At 39.3% G+C, this 18,490-nt stretch overlaps 1 protein-coding gene and 1 pseudogene across 1 annotated transcript; one reads left to right on the top strand and one right to left on the bottom strand.

Moving 5' to 3' along the window:
- The first annotated feature begins 2,525 nt into the window (after positions 1 to 2,525).
- Positions 2,526 to 17,566, top strand: zgc:109965 (Nicalin-1-like). The gene is made up of 15 exons (XM_063012090.1): positions 2,526 to 2,682; positions 2,928 to 3,118; positions 3,199 to 3,343; positions 4,418 to 4,515; positions 4,593 to 4,670; positions 4,837 to 4,940; positions 5,273 to 5,361; positions 5,750 to 5,889; positions 6,255 to 6,433; positions 6,518 to 6,605; positions 7,174 to 7,212; positions 15,583 to 15,755; positions 16,215 to 16,268; positions 17,202 to 17,280; positions 17,377 to 17,566. Exons 1-15 carry the CDS (start codon positions 2,526 to 2,528, stop codon positions 17,431 to 17,433), a joined length of 1,671 nt encoding a protein of 556 aa, XP_062868160.1. The 3' UTR covers positions 17,434 to 17,566.
- LOC134330988 (U1 spliceosomal RNA) lies at positions 16,431 to 16,579 on the bottom strand (annotated as a pseudogene).
- Positions 17,567 to 18,490: the final 924 nt, after the last annotated feature.

The following is an 18,490-nucleotide window of genomic DNA, read 5'->3' as shown; positions in this document are numbered from 1 at the left end:
GTTGTACAAATCATCAGTACAAACAACTTTATATGAGTAAAATGTACATGGAACAGTGGTCTCTGCCAAGGTCGACAGGAAAACCCGAACTTTTACTTATTCTGAGTAAAAATGGTCAAAAACTAGCACACCAGAGCTGGGATTTACAATACATCTTATCGAATCTCAGCTCTGCCATCCGGCTGGACTGGGCGGCTACACAAATGACGGTTGGCTGTTGTTCAGGAATGGGAAAGCCGGACCAGGGTTCCTCATAACTGATGCAATTATGACCTCTGCTAGAGAGTAGAGGAATAATGCTGATCAGGGTGTGGCTTTCCATACACAAGGCTGATCCACATATGAACTCGCCTTGTGCAGGTGAAAAGATGCAGTCTGTACTGCACAAGTGTCTTAGGGGGCGTGTCAGTTGCGCAGCTCCTCAGTCATCAGTGGAGGGTTGTATCGGAAGAGGTGAAGCGTAATGCAATCAGGGTAACTGGATACAACTAAACATTTTTTTGTGACCCAGGCAACACAAACGATGCATCAAAACGTAACAAAACAAAATCTAGTTTATTAATGAAATTGGTGGCAATCTGGTCCCACTGTAGTTTACAAGATGTAATGTAAATCCTCCACAAGGGGGCGTTTGTGTAAAAGTTTATTTAGTGTTTGTGCTTGTTAAAATTGTTGATTTAATTATTATTTTTCTCTGTGACCCATTTTTTGGCTCGCAGGAGCACAGAGAAGCCCCTACTTCAAAATCAACAACATAAAATGAGTCTTAATAAATAATTTAAGATGCTTCATGTATGTTGTTGTTATCCAGCACATTTCCGGGAAACCTACAATATAACTTCTGAAAGAATTTAAATTAACTATTTTTTAAATGTTTTTTATTTACATAATTTTTCCATTTTTCCTAATTGTTCCATTTAAGAAATGAGTTGAAGAAATGATGGATGTGATGTACATGTAGCATATGTTAATCCCGCTGTAGGTCAGATTATGTGTGCTACTCCGTGGCGGCCCAGTATTAAAGTCTGTACCAGTAATAAGTGCTAACAGCCAGCAGAAGGTGTGAGTTTGGATAGAACAAGACCAGGGATTGGTGGACAGCTGTGATTAGCTGGGGTTTATCTATCCTGGGGCAGATGGTACACCCAGCTTACCTTCAGGCCCCAACGAGCCCTGTTCTGTTAAAGGGGGTTAAGAACGTGTCGTCCTTGATGCAGTTCGGCCCTGAAGAGCACGTCAGGTTCAGGTAAGATTTTATAAATGTCCTAGTGGTTATTTAAGGGGTTTTGTGTTTGTTTGTGCTGCCTTAATGGGATGTAAACAAATGCTTTAGTTTCTTTTACAGAGCAGCGGCAGATAACCAACAAGTGTTTGGGTCAACATGGGTTTAGCGTTGAGCATGTCAGTCTTTGACAGAGAATTGAGTAAAAGGGGGTTATTATACATTTAAAACAAAAATGATTATGTAGATATATGATTTTAAATTAAAGTTTTACATATAAATGATGCAAAAATAAATACAATTCTCATCTAAATTAAAAAATTATCTTTTTTTATTATAAAAAAGTTACAAGCTGGGAAGATTTTACGCACCCAGTAACAATCCTGGTAAACTTGATGGAACGTTTAGACATTTTTAGAGATTAAATTATTTTGGAAAATGCAACAGAGCCGCAGCAAACACCCTAAACATCCCTGTCAGTACAACCGGTTTGATATTCTCCCACTAGGAAGATTCATGGAACCACAAATTGTCCTTGAATTTCACATAAGCGGGGTAATACAGAACCCAGAAGTCACCGTGTCCCCGTGTCTGTGTGGGTTTCCTCAGGGAGCTCCGGTTTCCACCCACAGTCCAGACATGCAAGTGAGGTGAACTGGAGATGCTAAATTGTCCATGACTGTGTTTGGCATAACTTCGTGAACTGATGAATCCATTTCTGTCATGAATGTAACCAGTGTGTAAAACATGACGTTAAAATCCTAATAAAACGAAATGAACAGAAGTCACCTGAGAAGAGGTTGGATGACTGGAATGCAGCAGGAACAACAGTTACACTGTAGCGATAAGCAACGTACTGCAAACTAGGCAAAAACAGACACTTAAAAGCTCATCCTAAACCCAGACAAACAACATGTAACTCCGGCAACAAAAGATGCTATTGAAGACCCAAACCTGCTTGTCTGCAGACAGTGTTGAGGCATTACAGGCCAGTAAATGAAACATACTGGAACATATTAGAGAAGAATATAATCTTGTGCATCAAGAAACTAAATCTGGACATTTTAACAAAGCAACAACATCAGAGATTAAGCCAAAATAACTGGACAGATAGTTCAGTAAAACAAGGTGAATCATATAAAAATTTAAGATGTTGTTATTGTAATTTGACCAGAGGGCCACTTGACACTTTTTCAAAATTGAACCACAGTGCTACAAAATATAATTAACTATAATTATATTATTAAAAATACTAATATTATTATATTTGTTCCAGTTTTGCTGGGTTTGCACGACAACAAAAATGCATATCAGCAACACAAGTCGAGGAAGCTCCAGACTCGGCATCCTGCTGCTTCTCTCTGTACAGTTACTCCACGCTTCAGCTCTTCCTGCAGCTTCATCCTATGAGTTCACTGCTTACAGAATGCAGCAGTACAACCTTCAGCAGGAGAAACATGGTAACTCCGGATGCACTTTTAGAGATAAAGAAATATCCTTTAAACCTTGATTCCAAAAAAGTTGGGACGTTTTTGCAGTTGAAACTTGAAACTCTTTGAATGACAGGGGTACAAAGAATGAATATTTAATGTCTTGGCTGCCCAACTTAGTCGTATTTTGGGGGAGGCACAGTGGCCTTGGTGGGTAGCTCTGTCGCCTCACAGCAAGAAGGTTCCTGGTCCTAAATCTGATGTTTCATCTACAGGCTGCCGTGGTGCCATAGTTGTTGCAGAGGCACGTTGGGCGGACGATTCTAGTCTGAGTCGGCGCTGTGCCATCATGAAACTGGCTGACTTTACGATACAGCGCTTCCTACAGGCCAAGAGGCAGAATGCAGCTGCTGTGCTCATCCTGCTACCCCAAAACATCTCTGTTGTACCCGAAGATGTTGTCCAGGTGGCTCCGAGTTCATTCTGTTCTATAATACTTGGGGAGTATATTATAACCCATCGGATTGTCTGATGTCTTTGATGCAGAGTTTCATGATGACTGAGGCAGAAGCGCTGAAGATTGAGACCCTCATGCCTGTTTACGTAGTTCCTGAAGATGAGCAGCTTTTATACATGTATGAAGAGGTGAAACTGGCCGCGGCCACCAAATCGAGGTCCTTCCTGGTCAGAGGTGCATAATTTTAAAAGACATATAATAAGAGTTACCCAAGAAAGAAATACAGTTTTCATAACTCCTTGTCATGATAGCAATGAAGCAAAAAAACAAACCAAAGATGTCTTGCAGATGCAAAAAAAAGCTTCTGGATGATCCACAATTTTTAGAGAACAAGGGTATCATGATGTCTGGTAGTGAGATAGTATGGGGCTTTACAGCATTAGGACCTGAATGACATGCCATTATCAAGTGAAAAATGTAAGATCATCCATCCCAGAGCTGAAACTGAGTTTTTTAACAGAAGAAAACCCAACCTGTCACCTTTTGCTAGGAGGATATTTGTCTGAATGTTCTGACATAACCCAAGAACTGTCCAGCCTTGGTGACCATTCAAACAAAATCCCTGTCAGCATAGACCGATGGATTTATTGGACTGTTTGGGTTTTACTCCTGATTTTGGCAAGAGTCCACTGTTTTATATACAGTGGTACCTTGAAACTCAACGTCAATTGGTTCTGGGAGTGGCGTAGAGTTTAAAATGCATTTAAAATTAGTTTCAAGGTATTATTTCCCATAAGGATGTTTGGGAAACCTGTTAATGTGTTCCATGGTCCTGTGGCATATATTTTAGGCTTATGTAAAATAATGGGGTTGTTTTTGACATGTATACACTGAAAATAACACAAATATAATATAAAAAGCTGATTCTTACAATTTCTCAGAACCCCGAGCTGTAACACAAGTTTAAAAATAAAACAGTAAGACACAGATACATGTGGAGCTTTCAAAGTGAATCTGATGGTTACTCTACACAATTGCAGATTTAGATAAGGCGTTGAGTTTCAAAGATTAAGATTTTAGGGGACGTTGAGTTACAAGGTACCACTGTACTTATAATTATACTTATAATTGGTTTAGGCAAATATTTTCGTATATTAGTTTATATTGGACCAGAAAAGTGAACTGCTGTAGTTATAAATCACAACAAGCGATAAGAAGGTAATATCAAAAATTTAAAAGACATAAATTGTGTTGCTGTTAAACGCCATAAACTGTGCTTGACCCCCTGTTATATGGTTGGTGTTTCAGTTCTGAGCAGCATGGTCACAACTACTGCCTTTCAGATGGTGGTGAGCAACAACTCGCCCATCAAGCCGATCACTGATACCTCCATTGTTACACTAGAGGTAAACTTTATAAATTGTTCCAACAAACAGAACTCCAAAACTACTGTGACACTGTACTTTAATTTACCACTTTTAAGGGTGTGCTTCCTGGAGTCAGAGAGGACCCGCCGACAATAGTCATCACCGCCCACTATGACTCCTTTGGCCTGGCTCCGGTAAGTAATGATCATTGATAAAAATACACTATATGGCTAAATGAATGTGGACTCCCGATAATAATCTGTAAAATCATGGACATTATTTGATATTGAGTTGCTCTGTCAACCTTAGAAGCAGTAACCTCTTTAAGGGCTTTTCCAAAATTGTTTGTGGACATTTCAGTGGTTGGCATATGGAGCAGACTCCAATGGTAGTGGTGTCGCCATCTTACTGGAAATGGCTCGTCTGTTTCAGCGGCTCTACAGTGATCCTCGCACCAAGGCTCCGTAAGCATCCACCATCATCATAAGTGTGGGGTAAAAGGAAACAATACATACACTAGCAGGTGTTTCTAATTCATCCCAAAGCTTTTAAATGTGCAGCCCACTGGAGTTTCTTCACTCCACCCTTGTCAGGCCATTTCTTTATAAACCGGTCTTTGCACAGGGGCACAGTTGCCACAAAAATGGAAGCAAATCATTATTTTTTTAGAACTAATTTAATTTAAAAAGGACATAAGTTTTGATACTGCTCATTTATTTTATATCAAAACAATTGGCCTAAATGGGATTAAATGAATCTAATGCAGTACACTGTTTACTGGTTTTGTTGTTTGTAGATTTCACCTTCTTTTTTCTCTCACTGGTGGAGGAAAGTATAATTTCATCGGCACCAAACGCTGGATTGATGAAAACCTGGATCATGCAGGTTAGTTTTCCCTGATGGCGTGTGAGTAAATGTAGCTTAAAAACTGTAAATATTAAATGTTCATTGAGCTTTAAATGAGGATTTACCAAATTAAACCATTTACCTGACTTCAACTGTAAGCTTTAGCATGAGCTTTAGCATTGCTTTGTGTATAAAATATGTTTCTAGCTTCACTGTTTTAGTACTTTCTTTGGCGTTCCATTGTGAGCGTGACCTGGTAACTCTACAGTCAGAGTAGCACTGGTATGTGGTGTTGATGGTGGGTAAGCTGCGGGACTGTGGTGCTGCTGGGTATATATTAAAAGGAGGGTCTGTGGGAAACTATACAGTCATGCAAAATCAAAAACAGTAATTTTTTTCCATCTGTGTATCTGTGTCCATTATGCAGAATCCAGCCTCTTACATGATAACGTGGCGTTCGTTCTCTGTTTGGACTCTCTCGGCTCTGGGGATGAGCTTTTTCTTCACGTGTCCCGACCCCCAAAACCAGGAACACCTCAGTATGGCTTCATCCAACAGATAGAGGAAGTGAGAATTAATTTATATTAATTTAATATCTATATGACTGCAGGTTTGGTTACTTGGCATAAACTTATTATTTTACATTATGACCACAGTGCAACACACTATATGGTATAAAAGTATGTAGACACCTGACCATGAGCTTGTTTACATCCCATTTTAAAACTGTAATTTAAAGGTAATGTTAATCCTAATAGAGAGTTGACTCCCTTTGCTGCTTTAACAGCTTCCACTCTTCTGGGTCTGAAATGGGAATTTGTGCCTATTTAGTTAAAAGTATGTTGGACAAAAATGCCTAAATCACAGTCAGTGTGTCCACATTTGTTCCAGACTGGATGGTGTGTAGACTCATTCCATTCCTTCCACTGCAGGTCATTTTGTCCAGGTTTCCATGGGTCATGATTGGAACCATACACAAAAAGATCAACCTGCAGGAGTCTGTAGTAGCCTGGGAGCACGAGCGCTATGGAATGAAACACATTCCAGGATTCACCCTGTCCCACCTGGAGGACCCCAAATCGGAGCGCCGGGGTTCCATTCTCGATACAGTGTGAGCTTTTACTGCCAAATATATTTTATTTAAATATGATTGTACCTTAACATGATTAAATCTACTTACCTTATTTTTATGCAGGTCACAAGTGGACCTGCGTAAACTGAAGCGGAATGCGGTTATTGTTGTTGAGTCTTTGGCACGGTACATGTACAACCTGTCAGATAAGGTAAGACAACAGAAGCTGATTCATTTATGTTGTTTCAATGTTCTACTTGTTTAGTTCTAAAAAAATGGACAAAAGTGGTCAACTGTTTGTATGTTAACACCCTGTCCTAGCTTTTGATTTCGGATTAACTTAAATGGCCACAAAGAGAGGTCCATAAATACATAGTTTGTCAAGTTTGGTGTGGAGGAACTCTAGTATCCTGCCCTCAACCTTGGGAACGATGTCTGACCTCACCAATGCTTCTTTGACTCAGTGAGCACATATTTCCACAGACCCCAAAGTCTTGTGGACAGCCTTCCTTAAAAGAGTGAATGTTTTTATAGGACTGATACCAATCAAATGTGAGAAAATCCCATACTTAAATCTGGAAAACAATATAAACAATAAAGCTGCTTCATCAAGCAAAGGTACCTAGTATATACCTTGCAGATTTTGGATAAAATTAAGACATCTGGAGAGGAAATTGGGATCCTGCCAATGGCTGGGTTTGATCCTCTCCTTTATGTGAACATAGGCAGAATGTGCATATTATTATTACTATTATATTTATCCAATGTACTTTTTGCAGGGTTCTCCCAAGGACATTCAGCTTTTCCGGGGCAGTTTGGTATGAATCTGTTTTTTTCCTTTAAAACATTCAGGTTATTATAAATTTCACATTTACATTTTCAGCAGACGCTTTTATCCAAAGCGACTTACACAATGAGCAGAACACGATGAGCAATTGAGGGTTAAGGGCCTTGCTCAGGGACCCAACAGTGGCAACTTGGTGGTGGTGGGGCTTGAACCGGCAACCTTCTGTTTACTAGTCCAGTACCTTAACCACTGAGCTATCACTGGCCATGACATTATAAATGTTCATTAAAGCTGAGGTTCCCAACCCTGTCATCTAAACCCCCTTTTTTATTCTATTTATACAGTTCATCCCCCTTGTTCTCCAGTTCACATCCAATTACCTAGTTGTATCTTTCCTCTATTGCTGTACACCCCTACCCCGACCAAGCAGGGCCGTACCTAACACACTCCTCCTCAGCCACTTGTGCACTTCCCAACCGCTTCTTTTTACCTACCAGAGACAGGTTCATCCATACACATATATTGGTGTCAAGTCAAGTCAAGTCAACTTTATTTATATAGCGCTTTTTACAATATACATTGTCTCAAAGCAACTTTACAAAATCCAGGACCAACAGATACAAAAACCCCTGTTGAGCAAGCCGAGGGCGACTGTGGCAAGGAAAAACTCCCTGAAAATTACAGGAAGAAACCTTGAGAGGAACCAGACTCAGCAGGGCCCATCCTTCTTGGGTGGTCTGGAGGATACTTTAAATAAATACACGATTTACACAAATCATACAAACACAGAATTAAATGATCTAAAAGTCATAACTGGTAATAAATAGATAAATAAACAATTAAATAATAATAGAGTTGTTATCCGCTCTAGTCTTCAATAAAGTCTGTAGTGATTTCTTGTCGTTGCAATTACTCCAGACCCGTCACATCTGACAGGAGCAGCATCGTTGTCCCGGCAGTCTCGACTTTAATCCTTAACCTCGGCGGGTAAACAGGTTTCCATCAGAATGCCCTCAGGGTAAAACAACAGAGAATGTAGTTAATAATGTACAATGCTAGTTGACAAACAGTTTTACAGAGAGTTTTAGACTCCGGCAGCCCTAATTATTACAGCATAACTAAAAGGGAGAGCGAGCAGGTAACAAGGTCATGAAGGCTTTCACAGGACATCAGCGCCCACCTCTCCTACCCAAACCGGAGTGATCGGACAAGAGAGGCAGAACGACAGCGACCCAACATCCCTGATCACCACAAGTTTCTATGACCAAGAACCCCCAAGCTCTGCGCCTTTGTCTATATTAATCAAAAGCCTGAGAAAATAAATATGTTTTCAGTCTAGACTTAAACATTGAGACTGTGTCTGAATCCCGAACAGAGGCAGGAAGATTATTCCAAAGTTGTGGAGCTTTGTAAGAAAACGCTCTTCCACCAGCTGTGGTCTTTTTAATTTTAGGAACTATAAGTAACCCTGCATATTGTGAGCGAAGTGGACGTGCTGGGTTGTAGTAATTAATAAGCTCACTCAGATACTGTGGAGCCAGACCATGTAGCGCTTTATAGGTTAGTAAAAGTATTTTGTAATCAATGCGAAATTTAACTGGCAGCCAGTGTAGAGATGATAGAACAGGACTAATATGATCAAATTTTTTAGTTCTAGTTAGCACTCGAGCTGCTGCATTTTGAACTAACTGGAGTTTGTTTAAGGATCTACCAGAGCATCCAGTTAGAAGAGCATTACAATAATCTAACCGAGAAGTTATAAACGCATGGATCAGTTTTTCGGCGTCATTAACAGATAGTATATTTCTTATTTTAGAGATATTACGCAAATGATAGAAAGCAACTCTAGTAATATTATTAATGTGTGTATCAAAGGAGAGATCTGAATCTATTGTGACACCTAAGTTTTTTACATCTGGGCTGGGAGTAACAGAGAACGTGTTTAAGTTTAGCACCAGGTTAGACAACTTGTCTCTTGCAGCTTTAGAGCCAACAAGTAAAACCTCAGTTTTATCTGAATTAAGTAAAAGAAAATTACACGACATCCAGTTTTTTATGTCGTTTACACAATCTTCTATCTTACTGATTGTGTCAGTATCATTTGGTTTGGCTGATATATACAGCTGTGTGTCATCTGCATAGCAGTGAAAGTTTATGCCATGTTTATGAATAATTTCACCTAGTGGAAGCATATAGAGTGTAAATAATAGCGGTCCAAGTACCGACCCCTGTGGAACACCACACTTTACTTTTGTAGTTTCTGAGCATTTATTATTTACATAAACGAATTGAGAGCGGTCAGTCAAATATGATTGAAACCAAGAGAGTCCTTTAACACCTACTGTATTTTCTAGCCTCTCCAGTAAAATGTTATGATCGACCGTATCAAATGCTGCACTAAGATCTAATAGAACAAGAAAAGAGACACATCCATTATCAGAAGACATTAACAACTCGTTAACTACTCTAATTAATGCGGTTTCGGTACTATGATTGGGTCTAAATCCTGATTGAAATTTTTCATGAATACAATTTTCATTCAAATAAGAACATAGCTGTTTGGAAACGACTTTTTCTAATATCTTTGAGACAAAAGGAAGGTTTGAAATTGGCCTATAATTAGATAAAACATGTGGATCAAGATTAGGTTTTTTAATCAGGGGTTTAATAACAGCACTTTTAAACAATTTAGGTACATACCCAAGGCTAAGGGATGCATTGATTAATGTAAGCAGGGGCTCTACAATAGCTGGGAGTAAATCTTTAAGTAAACGAGTTGGAACAGGATCGAGTAAACACGATGATGACTTCGATGATTTAATCAACACAGTTAGTTCATTTTGGGAGATTGGATTAAAGGAATTTAGTTGGATTAACTCGTTACTATTATCACCAATGCTGCTCGGAGTGAGTCCATACTTAACACTGGTAAGTGACACACTCTGACTCTGAAGTCGTATTTTTTCTATCTTGTCATTAAAGAATTTTAAAAAATCATCGCTGGTACAGTCAGGTGGTATATTAGATTCAGTTTCATTGACGTTTTTAGTTAATTTGGACACTGTCTCAAAAAGGAATCTAGGATTGTTTTTATTTTTCTCTATTAGGGATGAATAATATACAGATTTAGCTTTTATAAGTGCATGTTTATACTCAGTTAGAGCATCTTTCCAAGCAATCTTATACACCTCCAGTGTAGTGTGCCGCCACTTGCGTTCTAATTTCCGTGCTGCTTGTTTAAGTGCGCATGTGTGGTCATTGTACCATGGAGCAAGTTTTTTCTCCCTAATCAGTTTAGTTTTGAGTGGGGCTACGTTATCTAAGGTTGTGCGCAGTACGGTCTCTAGGTTTTGAGTTGCCTGATCTAGTTCTTTAGGTTCCGATGCTGATATATTTGGTAATTCTGGTAGGCAGTTTATGAACGCTGCTGCAGTTGCAGATGTAATAGTGCGCTTACATTTAAAACAATGTGGTTGCTGTATATTATTGGACAGGGACACTTCATATATTAGTAGGGAGTGATCAGAGATTAAGTCATTCTGTGGTATAATTTCCAGGTTGTCTATGTTTATACCATAAGTAAGTATTAAATCTAAGGTATGTTTACAGCGGTGAGTGGGTCCTGTTACATTTTGGGTGATGCCTAAAGATTCTAAAATAGAGTCAAACGCAATTTTGAGTGGATTACACTTAATAATAATAATAATAATACATTTTATTTATATAGCGCTTTTCAAGATACTCAAAGACGCTTTACATAAGACAAATAATCAAAACAAATACGTACATACACCATACAAATCATAGTACAAAATCAAAATAGTACATCAACATCAAGAATAATTAAGATAAAAACAAAGAGAGCAGCATAAGACAGTTCATTAAAAATTAGCTAAATTATGAGAGAGAACAACAAATATAGAACAATTTCTTAAAATTAGACAGAAACAGGACAGATTCACATGCAATCAGGAAACTGAAAACTTTACAAGTTTTAGGATCTAGGACTTCACATTTATGTCGTGATCTAAGTATAAAAACTATTAAAAAGAATAGCAAAAATAAAAGCATTTATTTCGTGTTGTTACAAGTTAAATGCCATTTTGAATATATGAGTTTTAAGAAGTGACTTGAATTTGGACAGGTCAGGACAATCTCGTAGGTGTTTGGGGAGAGCATTCCATAAAGATGGAGCAGCTATGGAAAAGGCCCTGTCACCCCAGGTCCGGTGCTTGGTCCTAGAGGGTATGGACAGTAGGTTAGCCTCAGAAGAGCGAAGGCTACGGGAGGGAATGTGCTGATGGAGCAGGTCGGTGAGGTAGGATGGGGCCTGATTATGGAGAGCTTTGTGAGTGAATAGAAGAATTTTGAATTGAATGCGTTGAGCAACGGGAAGCCAATGAAGTTTTTGGAGAACAGGTGTAATATGATCACGGGAGCGAGTATGAGTAAGGAGGCGAGCAGCTGAATTCTGGATATACTGAAGTTTTTTTAGGATTTTGTTAGATGTACCATAAAGGATGCTATTGCAATAATCAATTCTGGATGTAATAAAAGCATGAATCAAGGTTTCGGCGGCAGAAAAGGAGAGTGATGGACGTAGACGTGCTATGTTTTTTAGATGAAAGAAAGCAGTTTTGGTGATGTGATTTACATGGCGGTCAAAAGAGAGGTTGCTATCAAAAATTACACCAAGATTTCGGATGTTAGAAGACGGAGACAACGTGTCATTATCAATGGTAATTTGAAAATTTTTTGTGGTTTTTGCCAGGGTTGTAGGACCTACGATGATCATATCAGATTTTTCACAGTTTAATTTGAGGAAATTAGCTTTCATCCACAATTTCATTTCAGTGATGCAATTTGTCAGAGTGGAGTGAAGTTCAGTATTAATGGATTTGGAGGAGATGTAAAGCTGAATATCATCAGCATAGCAGTGGAAATGTAAACCATGCCGACGTATGATGTCACCAAGGGGGAGCATATAAAGAATAAACAAAAGGGGACCTAACACTGAGCCTTGGGGAACGCCTTGGGACAGTGGAGCAATGGCAGAACTACAATTGTTGATATTAACAAACTGTTGTCTGTTTACGAGATATGACCTTAACCACAAAAGGGCAGTACCAGTGATGTTGACAGAGGATTCAAGGCGGGACAGAAGAATGGAGTGATTAATGGTGTCAAAAGCTGCAGTAAGATCAAGGAGGACGAGAATATTAATTTGTCCAGAGTCTGAGGAAAGAAGAAGGTCATTTGTGACTTTGAGGAGGGCTGACTCAGTGCTGTGCTGGGGGCGGAAACCAGACTGAAATGATTCAAATAGATTATTGGAATTTAGGTGATCTTTGAGCTGTGAGGCAACAACACGTTCCAGTATTTTCGACAGAAATGGAAGATTGGAAATGGGCCGAAAGTTACTCATAATGTTAGAGTCAAGTCCAGGTTTTTTAAGTATGGGAGTAACAGCAGCCAATTTGAGTGATTGAGGGACTGAGCCAGAACTAAGAGAGAAATTGATTATCTCTGTGATAAGTGATGAGATAACTGGAAAACAACCCTTAACAAGTTTGGATGGAGCAGGATCCAAAACACAAGTGGAGCTTCGCATCCCTGTTAAGATCTCAGATAGGTCCAAATGAGACACAGGTGAGAACTGAGACAGAGGCTGGGTAATAAATTGAGGTGAGACAACTTATCAACACTTATCCTCATAATGAATATTAAAGTCACCAACAATTAAAGCTTTCTTAGTTGATAAAACTAATTTAGAAAGAAAATCGGCAAATTCGTTAAGAAATTCTGAGTAAGGACCAGGGGGTCGATAAACAGTAACCAGTTTAAACATACTATTTTTATCAGATGAACATTTATTGGTTATGTCAGAGATAAGAACTTCAAACGAGTTTGTTATGGGAGATGATTTTACAGTAAGACCTATGTCTTTATCATAAATTGCGGCTATTCCTCCACCACGACCGCTAAGACGTGGCTTATGTTCATAACTGTAACCCGGAGGAGATGCTTCATTTAAACCTAGATACTCATCAGGTCTAGCCCAGGTCTCGGTTAAACACAGGGCACTAAGACAATTATCTGTAATTATTTCATTTACAATTACTGTTTTGCATGCAAGTGACCTGATGTTTAGAAGTCCTAACTTTAGTTTAGCTTTACTATGGTTTTCATGATGCTCATTTAGATTAATTTTAATTAAGTTATTATGACATACTTTTTTATTTTGTTTTGGCTTACACCTGCCACGGTAAACAGACACAGTCTCAATGGTTTGTGACCTAAGGATTCCAGGTGACGTCCGATGGCGACTCGCAGACAGTCGGTTAGGCCTGTTAGTCTGCTGCCTGGTCTTGGCTCTGGATAGTCATTTAACACTATCTGCCGCTACACTAACGCGGTGGTAAAGCCTGTCACCTATGCTGCAAGAAATGCGAGCAGCACCCTCCCACGTGGGGTGGACACCATCCCGCTTCAAAAGACCAGGCCTTCCCTCAAAGGTGGACCAGTTATCTACAAAATCAATGCAGTTTTCTGAGCACCATTTAGACATCCAGCGGTTCAGCGACAACAACCTGCTGTAGGTTTCGCCACTGGGTCGAATCGGTAAGGGGCCAGAGCACACTACTGCCTCAGACATCGACCTAGCTAACTCACACACCTCTTTAACATTACTCTTAGTAACCTCAGACTGCCGTAAACGAACATCATTAGTGCCGACGTGGATAACAATCTTCGAAAATCTACGATTAACATTAGCCAGCACTTTTAGATTTGCTCTGATGTCAGGCGCCCTGGCCCCCGGAATACAGGTGACTATGGTTGCTGGTGTCTCTATGGGGGTTGCAATACGCACGTGTCGGAGCTGAGAATCTCCTATAACCAGAGCACTTACATTAACAGGCTTCTCAGCGGGTGGCTCACTGAGTGGGGAAAACCTGTTGGACACGTGCAACTGAGATGGTCGGTGCTTTTCCCTACGACTATGTCGCCGAGACGTCACCCAGTCGCCCCGCTGTGAGGGCTCTAATGCCGGAGTCTGGGGTTCTACACCTGAACTGCTGGCATTCGGGACTGCTACAGCTGAATCTAAACACTCACTAGTAGTAGTCTGTTCTAACGCCCGAATGCACCCTTCTAACACTGAGATCTTCTCCGTCAGACTAACAACTAATCTACACTTATCACATGTAAAGTTATCACTAAACACGGAGAAGGAATAACTGAACATATTACACTCGGAACATGGATACAGCGCTCCTGCTGGGGCCATAATAACAAAGAAATATACTTAGCTTTACAAGATGAGTTGGAGATGATGTTTATGTTGGATTCACCGGCGCTTCTGCTGGTAGTCACAGAAGAACGGCTTTAATTCCGGATGAAACAGGCGATGATGAGCTGGAATACAAAAACCACCAACCAAACAACACAAACGCGCTTCGTTCGGACAAAAGCGGCTGTAAATCTAAAGGAGAACGGTGTTATGCGCTGGTGTACAAAACAAATAAACGCGCTTCCTACGAACAGAAACGGTTATAACTGCCCACAAAACAGAGGTGTTTTAAGAGCTGAAATACAGAACACAACCAAACACAACCGAAAACGGTTTTAATTCTGGATAATTATGATGTTTATGCGCTGAAGTACAAAAACAAACAAAACCGGCTTCGTTCGGATGCCGGTAGCAGAAGTTTCCTAGTTTCCAACACAGCACGAATTTACGTTAGTAAACACAAGCGCTTTTTTACGATAAACAAAATAAAACTAAATCAACAACACACGGAAGATTAACGTATAAATTATATGTTTAAAACATACGTATATAAAAAGTTATTTAGCTAAAGGCTACAAACAAACAACTAGGCTAGCGTCTCAGCGTGCGTACCACCGGAAGTGATATATATATATATATATTGGTGTATAGAATCAATTATATAAAATTAATAAAACATTGGCCATTTAACAATGTGGATGAAATCTAGTGGCCTGCACAGAGCCCTGATTTCAGTCTCATTAAACACCCTTGTGATACAAATGAAATTGTGAGCAGGGCCTTTTTGTCCACTTTTAACACCACCTTACACATTCTATCTTAAATGACTGAGCTCAGATCTAGAAGGACTCCAAAATCATGTGGAAAGCTTATCCAGGAGAGTGAAGGCTTATTACAGCTCAGAAGCTCCATATTATTATATTAACGCTCATGGTTTTGGAATGGGATCTTTAATCAGCTCATGTTTGGGTATCCAAATACTTTTGGCTATGTAGTGTAACTAAAACTGGAATGCACTCTTGAAACAAGTTATAAAACATAAAATGTAAATTTTTATATACCAATAGCCTGGTTTTTCTATGTTCTGTGTGTGTATGTGCGGGCTTAAAGGATGTTCTGGACAGTCGTTTATCCGCGCTGATGACCACATTAACATCTGTACCACGGGCAGCTCAGCTGATGGACAAAGAGCCGCAGCACACTCTTCTCATCAACAGCCTGGAGCAGGAGTTTAGACGCTACCTCCAGCAGGTCTACAGACATACCTTTCACCAAGACCACAGGTAAACAGGCGCATTTAATATGGATGCAAGTAGTATCGCTGCAATGAGACGCTGCTTCCATCTGGGGGTGATATGAGATGATAAACATCCGTGTGTTGCAATCTTTAATTATTTATTCTTTCTGTGAGGCCCGGTAATAAATGACCCATGGACTGGTCCCGGTCCACTGTCCAGTGGTTGGGGACCACTGTTTTAGGGTATTAAAACTTTTGGAATGTGTCTGAATGAAATTCCTGTATTATCTACCTGTAAGCCCAACAAAATGTCATTAAAAAATCACCAAACAAGTTAGAAAGTAACAGTGATTGATTATTATTATCAAGAATTGATTAAAACTGATCCAATTACAGGTATCAACCAGACTTATCTTCTCCAAACAGTGAAGTTTCATGTTGCAGCCGGTTTTGGGAAGTGTAAACAGCGAGTCTTTACTATTTTTATTTTGACTTTTTCCCTCAGAGATCCAGTCATAACATTCTTTGATCAAATGAAGCAGCCGATGATGATGTACAGGTTAGATTTTATTTGCAGTTGGATCCTTATCTTTATTGTAATGAAGTGCTGTGGTGTATGACAATGTACATCAATACTGAGATACGTTATATGGTCAAAAGTATGTGGACACCTCTGAGGAGTTATGCAGTTCAGGCATTTCAGCCACATCCATTAATATTAGGTGTATAAAATCAGTATAAAATAAATAATATCAGAAATTATGCAGTCGAGATTCCCACATTTGGGGAATTCGCAGGGGTCAGCACAACCGGAGTGCAATGGTTGAGCCTCGCCCTGGGTGAACCACCTTCTTCATCTGCCAGAGGCAGTGGTAGCCTAGTGGGTAGAGCTAATGGCTATAAACTGAAAGGTTGAGTTTAAAAACCAGCTCTGTCACTCTTGGGCCCTTGAGCAAGGCCCTTAACCCTCTCAGCTCCAGGGACGCTGTACAATGGCTGACCAAACAAGCTGGGATATGTGAAGAGAGAATTCTGTTGTACTGTACATCGGTATATGTATATATGACAAATAAATACATCCAGCATACATACAGCTCAGTGGTTAAGGTACTGGACTAGTAAACAGAAGGTTGCCGGTTCAAGCCCCGCCACCACCAAGTTACCACTGTTGGGCCCCTGAGCAATGCCCTTAACCCTCAATTGCTCATCGTGTTCAGCTCATTGTGTAAGTCGCTTTGGATAAAAGCGTCTGGTAAATGTAAACATGTAAAGAATGCTCTTTTGGCTGTATAGGCTGTACATTATTAATACAGACACCCTAAATCTTGGGAAAAGTCTTCCACAAGGCTGAAGGCTGCCATAGCTGTATAGATCATAGGGAACTCTACGATAATGCTCATGGTTTTGGAAAGGTGTCCACATACTTTTGGCACTATTGTGTATTTCTAAAAGCTTTGCTTTTTTTTCACAATCTTTGTATGAACCTGATTAGGGTGAAGCCCGCTGCATTCGATCTGTTCCTGTGTGGCTGTATTGCAGGTTATTTAGGAGTAGTGTACTACGCAATCCAGGTTTGGTTCACTGTCCATTTACTATCTGTTTTTCTATATTCAGCATATTATTATGTGGCTGTTTTATATCTAATGACAAACATCATGTCTTTGCAGAACTTTGGTAAATTGTACGCGAGGCTAAAGGCAGTCGTGAAGAGTAAACAGCAGTGAGAAGAGTCAGAGCAGAACTCAATCATGATTGAAAAGGTGAAGACGGAGAAAAGCTGTTGAGGATGCAATACAGTGTTTTAAAAACGGGGAAAATAATTTAATAATCTGAAAAGACAGGTCATTACTGCTTTTGTGGCTTTGTATTTAATCTACTTTTATAAATAAAGACAGTCCTTGTAAAAGATTTGCTTTCTTTTAATGACCAGTCATGTTCTTGCGCTTAAACCAACAGTTTTATTAATATATTTGATATAATGTGTGATACTTTTGCATATTTTCCAATACATAAAGTTAAAGCCAAAATGTACAGTACATGTGATTTGTACATAACATTTGTATGGTACATGTATACCATATGGACAAAAGTACTAGGACACCATGACTAATTTTTAACCCTTTGATGCACAAGCTAAGCAAACCCCTTCTAATGTACAACATGGGTCAAAAATGACCCATATTCATCCATTCAAGAATATTTTCATATGCACATTTGTCAGTTATTCATGTATTTGCTGTCTTAGCTAATAAAAGCTATCTATACTAGAATATGTAAACAGCTAGCAAGCAAATAGTATTGGACATATTCAAGATTCAAGAGCCTAATCTTTGGTTGTCTTTCAAAAGATCAGTAAATATGTTTTTGACTACAAACACTTACAAATGTCAGTAGTTTCTGTCAAATTCCATAGTAAATACATAAGGGTCATTTTTGACCCATGTTGTGAATTAGATGGGTAGTGATACAAAAATGATTTTTATTAAAAAAAGTAAAAAATATAAAACTGAAATAAGGATTTGTGATGATCAAAAACAAGTTAATTGAGGAATTCATGGAAGCTTGAATGACAAAATTAATTTATTGCAAAGATGTAGAAAATAAAAACTCAGTTGGGTCACTTTTGACCCAGATTGTGCATCAAAGGGTTAATTCATGTGTTTCAGCCATATTAAATGCTAACAAGTGTAATAAATCAATTATATGAAGACGAAAAGCTCTCCAGTGGCCTGCACAGAACCCTGACCTCAACCTGACTGAACAGCATTGGAATGAACTGGA

Source organism: Trichomycterus rosablanca, chromosome 16 (genome assembly GCF_030014385.1).
Source record: "Trichomycterus rosablanca isolate fTriRos1 chromosome 16, fTriRos1.hap1, whole genome shotgun sequence".
NCBI lineage: Eukaryota > Metazoa > Chordata > Actinopteri > Siluriformes > Trichomycteridae > Trichomycterus > Trichomycterus rosablanca.
Note: the sequence above shows the minus strand (reverse complement) of the source record. Positions and strands in the feature narration are given on the sequence as shown.

Excerpts from the sequence above, each read along its gene's own strand:
- zgc:109965 (XM_063012090.1), top strand. The coding sequence starts at position 2,526 with ATGCATATCAGCAACACAAGTCGAGGAAGCTCCAGACTCGGCATCCTG. Across the intron at positions 4,516-4,592 it reads CCTCCATTGTTACACTAGAG|GGTGTGCTTCCTGGAGTCAG; the intron begins GTAAACTTTATA and ends ACCACTTTTAAG. Across the intron at positions 4,671-4,836 it reads ACTCCTTTGGCCTGGCTCCG|TGGTTGGCATATGGAGCAGA; the intron begins GTAAGTAATGAT and ends TGGACATTTCAG.